This window comes from Miscanthus floridulus, chromosome 15 (genome assembly GCF_019320115.1).
Source record: "Miscanthus floridulus cultivar M001 chromosome 15, ASM1932011v1, whole genome shotgun sequence".
NCBI lineage: Eukaryota > Viridiplantae > Streptophyta > Magnoliopsida > Poales > Poaceae > Miscanthus > Miscanthus floridulus.
In genome coordinates, this window is record NC_089594.1 from 59,340,859 (window position 1) to 59,350,172 (window position 9,314).

At 44.5% G+C, this 9,314-nt stretch overlaps 1 protein-coding gene across 9 annotated transcripts; it reads right to left on the reverse strand.

The window, feature by feature from the left end:
- Nucleotides 1-1,167: 1,167 nt before the first annotated feature.
- LOC136508057 (protein argonaute MEL1-like) lies at nucleotides 1,168-4,388 on the reverse strand. Of its 9 annotated transcripts, none has more exons than XR_010771843.1 (6): nucleotides 3,564-4,388; nucleotides 2,454-2,592; nucleotides 2,244-2,317; nucleotides 1,943-2,088; nucleotides 1,797-1,858; nucleotides 1,168-1,279 (listed from the first exon to the last, which is right to left on the reverse strand). XR_010771843.1 is itself a non-coding variant. In XM_066502662.1 (6 exons), the coding sequence occupies exons 2-6, from the start codon at nucleotides 3,645-3,647 to the stop codon at nucleotides 1,849-1,851; spliced, it is 453 nt and encodes a 150-aa protein (XP_066358759.1). In that variant the 5' UTR covers nucleotides 3,648-3,734; nucleotides 3,812-4,388; the 3' UTR covers nucleotides 1,462-1,848. The 9 variants fall into 9 exon arrangements, 4 of the variants coding, with proteins under 4 accessions (XP_066358759.1, XP_066358762.1, XP_066358760.1 ...); XR_010771844.1 differs by lacking the exon at nucleotides 1,168-1,279 and adding an exon at nucleotides 1,462-1,729 and having other exon boundaries at nucleotides 1,797-1,855; XR_010771842.1 differs by lacking the exon at nucleotides 1,168-1,279 and adding an exon at nucleotides 1,462-1,729.
- Nucleotides 4,389-9,314: the final 4,926 nt, after the last annotated feature.

Below are 9,314 nucleotides of genomic sequence, written 5' to 3' on the forward strand. Positions count from 1 at the left end.
TACGTGATGATATGGTATGGGGTATTTGGATACTAACAAATTATATAATTTGTCAGTACTCTATGAGACAAATTTATTAATACTAATAAAAAATAAATTACATAATTCGTCAGTACTTCACGAGACAAATTTATTAAGTTTAACTAAGCCGTCATTAGCACATGTTTACTGTAGCACCATATTGTCAAAATCATGAACTAATTAGGCTTAAAAGATTCGTCTCGTAAATTAGTCGTAAGCTGTGCAATTAGTTTCGTAATTAGTCTATATTTAATACTCTATGCATATGTCCAAACATTCAATGGGACAACGACTAAAGTTTAGAAGGAAAAACCAAACATCCCCTTAATTGATTGGTTGCCGTGTTGTCTAAGTCTGGCTATCAAATAGCGTGTTTGGTTACCTTATTTGTTTTGCATAGAATCACCTCTTATTCATGCCAATAAGTATAACCTCTTTGAGAAATTTTGTCGATCAGGTGATGGGCGTGCAGCACCCCGACAAGTAGGGCAGCAGAGGGAATATTTACATATTTATCATCATTACAACGTGAGTGATATAAAGAATACCATGTCAGTGACTCAAGTACGATGCCATCCGTAATAATGGTAAATAGAACAGAAAGAGCTCTTCCTCACGGCCATGTTGTCGTCCTCCTCCTCCGGCGCCGCTGATCTTTCAGCTGGTCACGCCGTCCGGCCACGCCGTGAAGAACTACGCTCGGAGGAGGAACTGCCCAGCACGGGGAGCATCTCGACGAGCACCTGTGTATGCCCATCGCGGCCACGGTATGCCCGTCGCTGCGTCTCAGTGAGCACCTCGCAGGCCAGGCGGGTTCGCAGCGAGTTCACCCACGCACCCACGAGAACGTCAGGACGGAGTGCCACTGCCGCCCACACCCACCACGGGAACGACGGGAAGGAGTGCCATGTGAAGGCCACCGCAGCCGCTGTGGAAGAACGGGCCTAGCTAAAAAAAAAAAAAAAAACGACCGCCACCTGCGTTTTCCTGGAGCCTGGCTCCTGGCTTCGGACGCCAGGCAACCAAACAAACACAAAGGTGACCTCCTACAGCCTTGGTTGGAGGTTAGCCACCCAACCAAACAGGCCCAATAAACATGGCCAGTGCCTGTGGCACCTGCATTTTCTTCACGAGCGCCTGAGAAATAAAAATGCTTACACAAACCTCAAGTCTTCATTTAACAAGGCGAAATTAATTATCCATTAGTGTCGTGCCGCTTTGAACCTGCGGTGATGTTGTATTGTTGCTGGTTCAATAGCTTCAATAAGATACACTCAACATGAGATAAAAAAAAAAAGATGCACTCAACTAAAAATTAGTTTCTATATTTATTAATTAGACTAGCAAAAATACCCGTGCGTTGCAACAAGAGAAAAAATTATGAAATATTCATGAGAAACAACCATGGGAATGGTACATGACATCCATATTACAAGTTAATGTTGGTAATAATGCTATTAAGCCCGTATCGGATTAAAATACAACCACCTAGCTAATTATCCACGTTTCATCCATAACCAGCAAATTCAAACAGCACTGAGTTTTGGCCCTCACAAAGTATCCATCTATAATTATACTACCACACATTCTACTCCTAAGTTATACATGTACAGCAATGCCACCTACCACATCCTAATTTTAGCTAAGTTAGGAAGCACATTTTCCATGGAGGGACAACTCGCTGAATTGTCCTTCACTTATTCCATCCCTAAATAAACAAAACAAAAGTGTTGAAGTCTTCATCCAAGAGTTACCTAGATAAGTCAAGCACATACCTACAAATTAGAATCCTATCGAGCTTCCAGCCAGTCCTCTTATAGAATGAAGTCAGCAACTCCTTGCCCATAATTTAGAGACACCTTAGTTTCAAACTATCACCTCTTCATTCACAGCTCTTATGAACACAAATGATACAAATTACCTTATCGTTCTACCATTTACTGGAGTGCCCTTCTCTGCATCTGTACCAGTCCAGAAGAGATTCTGTATCATCTCCTCCCTATGTGTTTGCGCCGAGGCCAGAACTTTATATGTTGTGACTTGTGGCCAGTCCATGGATGCAACCACCTGCAAAAGGTTGCACCATCTATTCCATTACTTTGTGTCATGACATTTCCATGCATTGGGAGTTAATCTTCAAATGTGGAGTGAAATTTACTTTTTAATTCATAAAGCATTTGAATGAAACAATTGTTATTGTTAGCAGAGAACAAGAAACTAACAGCTGCAATAAAAGCCGAGGAATCTTCTGCTGTAGGATGGATAAAATCAGCACCAAAAATGATTGTTGGCACATCTAAGACAAAAGGTATTCCATTAGGCACAAAGGCTCGCTCAAGCACTGTATTTTTCCCTCAAACCTGATAAAACATAGAATAAATTTCAATTTCCATATAACAACCGAAGCACAGATTTTTCAAGGATGCACATACCATAATGACCAGTAACATCCGGAAGAATCACAATAAGTAGCTGCAAATTCGGAGCCCTCATGTGAACATCCCTTAAAGCAGCTTCTATGTGATTGGGTGAGGCTGACTGAACTTCTGTCACCGGCCTTGGATTGAAATCCTGAAATATCATTGACATCGAATATGGGTTGACTGTGTAGAAATCACAAAGATGCAAATATGTGTCGAGTCAAATATTTATGGAGCACAAAAAAAACTACCTTCCAATATGACATTAAGAGATAAACATAATATATTTCTTGCATACATAAGAAACATAAACCATGGATTTCAGCAAATAAAACCCTGGACAAAATCGAGCAAGATGACAAAGAAATTACATATCTGTGTCAATTACAAGCGCTAGAAGTGCAGTGCTACTGATCAGGTATGCAAGTTGTCTGGTAAATAAATTCAAAATTGCAAGCTGCCATTCACTCATCTGTATGTTTATTCTTCTTTTTATTTGATAAACATGCTAAATTCATCCATGGTCATGGTTAATTGGGTTAATTAGTATTCGTGCAGAGTTGCATACTAAAATTTCCAGAGTCATATGCACAAAGAGTCATATCCACATAGAGTCCGCGTACTAAAATTTTCAACTTTCAAGCCTTACAATTTAGTAATAACAAGAATATTTACTCCAACAAATACAATACAATATGCACATATATAACTTGGTTCTGACATATCACAATTCCAAAACCCTGCTAAGATCTACAATAAAAGATGAAAGGCACACAACAAAATTACATGTTCTTCTCTAAAAACTTTTTGGAACGATGATATACGTGATAGATTAGGGGTAACACCAATTGAAGAAAAGCTCAACACCGGTTGAGATGGTTTGGACATGTCCAATGGAGACCTCCAGAGGCACCGATGCGTAGTGGAATTTTAAGTCAGGATAGTAACATGAAGAAAAGCAGAGAAAGACCGAAGTTGACTTGGGTAGAGGCAATAAAAAGAGACCGGAAATGATGGAATATATCCAAAGACTTAGCCTTAGATAGGAGTGCTTGAAAAACAGCTATTCACATAACTGAACCTTAATTGCTTCTGCTGGGTTTCAACTCTAGCCTACCCAACTTGTTTAAGACTTAAAGCCTCTGCTGTTGTTCTTCTTTTTCTCTGGAAACTTTTTCCCCATGGACGGTTGCTTGTCGTCAGCATCGCCTTTCGATTCCCAGTTGTCAATTCCAATCTGGCGAGACCAAGATTCAAACTTGGCAAGATCGGGTTCGAGATGCAGAGACTTCGCTGTCAACAAAGATTAATTTTTTTAACAAGATTCGTGGGCTATTATATAAGAGGAAAAAAAGGCAAAAGAGAGAAACCTGTTCGAACACATTATGGAAAAAAGTGGAGAAGTTTGTGTCGAACGTGGAGTTCGTGTCGAACTTATCATGGATAATTTGCCGATCTGAGTTGGTGTCCCAATCCGAGCTGGTGGTTGGCTGGCTCCTCTGTGGCAGCACCTCCACCGCCGTAGGAGACCAGCGCCCGCGGCCACCGCGGCGGCGCCGGCTTCTCGGAAGAACGCGGCGACGGAGCCGCCGGGAGGCCGACGCGGCCCTGCGCGCGGACAAGATTTGCGCCGGCGCGGAAGACTGGCGTGCGCGGCCCGGCAAGCGGTGGAGGCGCCACCGCGGCAGGGGAGACGGCGAGCGCCGGAAACCGGCCACCGGGAGGGCGAGACGGCCCTACGTGTGGGCGGGAGTTGCGCCGGCGCGGGAGACCGATGCGGCGGAGCCTCCGCAGCGTGGGAGGAGGACGGGCTGCGGACGGTGAGCTCCGGCCGCCGAGAGTCACGCGTGGCGGCGGCGACGCGCAGGAGGACAGCGGCTCCAAGGCAACGGCGGCGGGTGGATCAGCGGCGCTGCGGCGGAAACGATGCGGCTGGGAGACGATGGTTTTTCCTTTTTTTTATCGGAGCGATGGAGCGATGTGAGTCACGTGAGTGGGCCGGATGCGAGAGAGTGGACCGGACTGTTGAACCAAATTGAATGGGCTGGACGAAAAAATTGGGCTGAAATTTTGTCTTTTTATTATTTGATATAGATTAGAGTATCAACTACGCAAAAAGATGATACGCCACTATAATTAATTAAGAGAAATGAGGAAATAGTTTTCTAATAAAAAACCATGCCTACACAATAATCAAGATATAAAGAGATGCCATAGGTAGATGATGAAAAGAGAAGATAGTTTATATGTGTAGTGTCTATCTAAATAATAGACATAGAAACTACTAGTAATTGTTAGCATTGGGACTGTCCTAAAAACATCTCCAAAAGGTCCTCTATGTAAGTCTTTATAATAAAATTTAGAAAACAAATAAAAACATACTTTAATAGACTTTCTAAATCACTCTCTGTCTTTTCACTATCCAAAACCACCTTTCTCGATCTCTACTTTTGGAAAGGCTACATGGCTCAGTATTTCAATTGAGAGTGCTGATACAAATGATAGTGATAACTTTACCGGTTGAAGCCCTCGCCCGACGGTGCTGATTGAGCACTACCACAAAAAACATTATTACTGTCGATTTGTGGCTTCAACCGATAGTGGTAGTACAACTGACAGTGATAGGTGGACTATCATTGCTGGCCCATGTTTTCAACCGGCAGTGATAGGCATTGTACTATCACTGCCAGTTGAAGCCACAAACCAGTAGTGATTGGTCCACCTATTACTGGTTCATGTCTTGAACCGCCAGTGATAGGCTGCTTTGCACAAAAAATGTAAATTTTTCATATGAGGTCGTATCAAAATAAATTTTATATCAAAATTAGAGTTTAAAGAGATATAAAACTTTGTAGTTGAGAACTTTTTAATTTGAGATGGTTTACAAGTCCAAATATTCAATATAAGTTCTCGGATTGAATTTGAGATAGTTAACAATGTTGAATGGTGTAAAGTCACCATTAGAGTTGTAGTATTCGACGAGATCTATAACTTTGCAGTTAACAACTTTTTCATTTGAGATCGTTTAGAGTGTCAAATATACAATACAAGATTTGAAATTGGGTAGTTAAAAGAATAGCATCAACTGTGTATAGTCACATTTGTTGTGTAATTCAACTAGTGTGGATGCTTGAGAAAATATGAATGTTGAGGTATTGAGTTTGAATCCTGAAAAACTCACACTTTTTTACTTTTAACACTTAGAATCGGCGGTGATGGACTTGCCCCATCACCTGTAGTGATTGGTTATAAACGTTGAGGTATTGAGTTTGAATCTTGAAAATGCATATATATTTTATTATTATTTTTTATACTTAGAAACGACAGTTATGGACTTGCCCCATCACTAACAGTGATAGGCTAGTGATGGACTTGCCCCATCATCGACAGTGATAAGCTAATCTGGCATATTCTCACTGTCAGAAAACCGGTAGTGATGGACTTCCCCGTCACTATCGGATTCACACTATCGAATCCGAATCGGTAATATCAGGTTTAGACCCAACAGCGATGGGCTAATCTGGAACAGTGAAGGCCTTATCAAATCAGGTGACACTAATTGATAGTATTACAAAGCAACTATGCTGGTTGAGGCCACTTGACATAATGTTCCTAGCCTATTTAAAGAGTAACGCCTCGGTGCCTAAGCCCGACTACAATCAAGAGTTCCTGTCTTCTTTCGTCGGCATAGCTTAGAGAGGTGCTACACAAAATCTTCAAGTTTTTGGCAAATATACCCTCCTCAAGTGATCTAATGTTAGTAAACACCATCCCATTCCATTTCTAGTTAGATTTTAGATTTCTTTTTAGCCTGCTAGCACATTAATTTAATTACATGAGTTATCTCACTTGCTCCCTCTCGATTACTCCTAATCACCCCCAGTTACAATCTTACAGATGGGTGGCCTCCAAACTAGATTCTGTTTGCAATGTGCCGGTCATGTAAAAAAACTAACGAAACTGTTGGCTTACTCATATGGTCATATTTGCTGTGACATTGCTAACAATAATTAGCCGACTTTAAAAATCGAGCACCATGAAGTCATGTACCACCCAATTACTATTTGGCACACGTGCGCTGTGCCATGTAGCAGCGCACAGACACATGGCGCAAGGGGAAGCGAGGACTAGGCATGGAGGCTGGAGGGTGGACGGGTGTTGATGTTTTGAGTAAGCACCGGCCAGTGAATTTGTATATTGCGCGTTGGACCCGGATGGTGTGCTAGGAGGACACAATGATTATACTGGTTCAGACCGAATGTCCCTACGCCCAGTTTTGAGCTGCTCGTGTTAATAGCACTGAGTTTGTAGTAGGGGGTTACAAACTGGCGAGAGAGGAAGATAGCTCCCAAGTCTCAGGTTCGGTTGCTCGGTGCTCGATGTCTGATGCGGTGCAGTGAACCAATGAGTCCTTGTCCTAAGTGGGATGCCCTGCTTTCCCTTTTATAGGCCAAGGGAAAGCAGGGGTTACAGCCGAAGGGAAGGGGGAAAAAGAGAAAAAAATAAGGCTCCCGGAGGTATACCGTCCTCCTCTTCATGTGGGTCCCACTGAGCCTGTAGATCGTGGTGGCAGCAGCGTTGTACCGGGATCCTGTTGGTCGCTGCAGCTTACGTGCGGGCGTCGCGCGCCATTCTTGTCTTCTGTCCCATTCGAGCGGACGAAATGGTCAGAGGGTTCCCTGACAGAGGCCATACGAGGGGCTGGCGGTACAGCGCCAGTCAACTGACGCCAGTTGACTGACGTTGGATGATGCTCAGGCAGGGAGTTGACAGCACAGTGTTGGCCTGTTGACGCGATGGGTGACGTGAGTTTCCCAGCATGGCCCGATGTGACCTCCAGTTGCATCAGGACACATCCGAGATGTGCTCCTAGGCGTGTGCCTCCATGCCATAGTGGTTGAAGCGGTTCGAGCCCTACCCTAGGACCACTGCTTTGGTCCGGTAGCAGATCCGATCCCTAAGGATCGAGCGAGGTGGAAATCTCTCCCTAGGATCCGGGCGAGATGAAATCTAAACCTCGGGGGTCGGACAAGGTGGAGCCCTCCCCATGAGACCAAATGAGGCATGTCCCAGCCCCTAGGGGTCGGACGATGTGAAAACCTCATCCTCGGTGTCGGACGAGGCGTGGCCCAGCCCCTGGGGTTCGACAAGGCGGAAACCTCACCCTTGGAGTCGGACAATGCAGAAACCTCGTCCTCATCATTGGACGAGGCATGGCCCAGCACCTGGGCATCGAACGAGCGGAAACCTCACCCTCGAAGTCGGACATGGCCATAGTTGCGTCTTTAACCATCGTATGAGGCGACGTGACGCTCTTTAATCCTTTAGCTCAAATACCTAGGTATAGATATCCGAGAGTAGTCCCCGAGCCTTTGGAGGAGTGAGACACTCCTGCAAAGGCTTTTTTTTGCTATTTGTTGCTTCTGTGGCCGTTGTGCCATGGGGACGGGTCGTTATTGGAACTTTGGCGTTTTCCCCCTCGGTTCATTATACCGCGTAGGGTAATCGAGTAGGAATTTATATACCAAGCCTCTATGTGGGAGACTGGCAAAGTGGACACGAGCGCCTAGACACTCCTGCAAAGGCTTTTTGCGATCCATTGCTTGAGGGTGCATGGGGGTACTGTTTGTTATTGTCATTTTGTAGGATGGCAAGCTACGTATGACACTTATCACTTGTCTGCGACCGTGTGTTCGGTCTCTTTGCGATGTCGAGCCCTTGAGCCCCCGCGCATAGCAGGGGTCTGGTCGGGGGGTCGGTTTGTTTTGTAGTCGTCATCCCCCATGCGTTATTTGCTAGAACGAAGGGGCTGAGCCGTGCCATGCTTTCCTCGCTGGACAGAGCACGATGCTCGATGAGTTGTTAACAGGCTTGTTTGAGTGGAGCCTTGGCATCCTGAAAGGTCCTAATATGGCTAGAGGGGGGTGAATAGCCTATTTAAAAATCTACAAATCAACTAGAGCAATTTGATTAGTATAACAAATAGCGAAATGCAAACTTGCTCTAGCTCTACAAGGGTTGCAAGCCACCTATCCAACAATTCTAGTTGTTATAATCACTAGGCACACAATCTACTGTGTCACTACTCACTAAGAGCTCTCATAATTGCCACACTAAAGAGCTCCACTAGATGAACTTAATCTACAAAGCAAGCTCTCAATTCTAGCTACACTAAAGAGCTTGCTATAGCTAGTTTGCGGGAATGTAAATGAGTAAGTGAGGTGATTATACCACCGCGTAGAGGAGTGAACTAATCACAAGATGAATACTTTATCAATCACCGAGAGAATACCAAAGAGCAAGAGACAACCAATTTTCTCCCGAGGTTCACGTGCTTGTCAACACGCTACGTCCCGTTGTGTCGACTAACACTTGGTGGTTCTTCGGCTAAGAGGTGTTGCACGAACCTCACCCACACAATTGGACACCGCAAGAACCTACCCACAAGTGAGGTAACTCAATGACACGAGCAATCCACTAGGGTTATCTTTTGGCACTCTGCCGAGGAAGGTATAAGTCCCCTCACAATCACCAGAGATGGCCATGAACAATCACCAACTCATGCCAATTCTCCTCCGCTGCTCCAAGCCGTCTAGGTGGTGACAACCACCAAGAGAAACAAGTGAATCCCACAGCGAAACACGAATACCAAGTGCCTCTAGATGCAAACACTTAAATAATGCACTTGGATTCTCTCCCAATCTCACAAAGATGTTGAATCAAAGATGGAGATGAGTGGGAGGGCTTTGGCTAAACTCACAAAGTTGCTATGTCAATGCAAATGGCCAAGAGAGTGAGCTTGAGCTAGCCATGGAGCTTAAATAGAAGCCCCCACGAAATAGAGCCATTGGCTCCTCAGTCCACTAAAAAAAT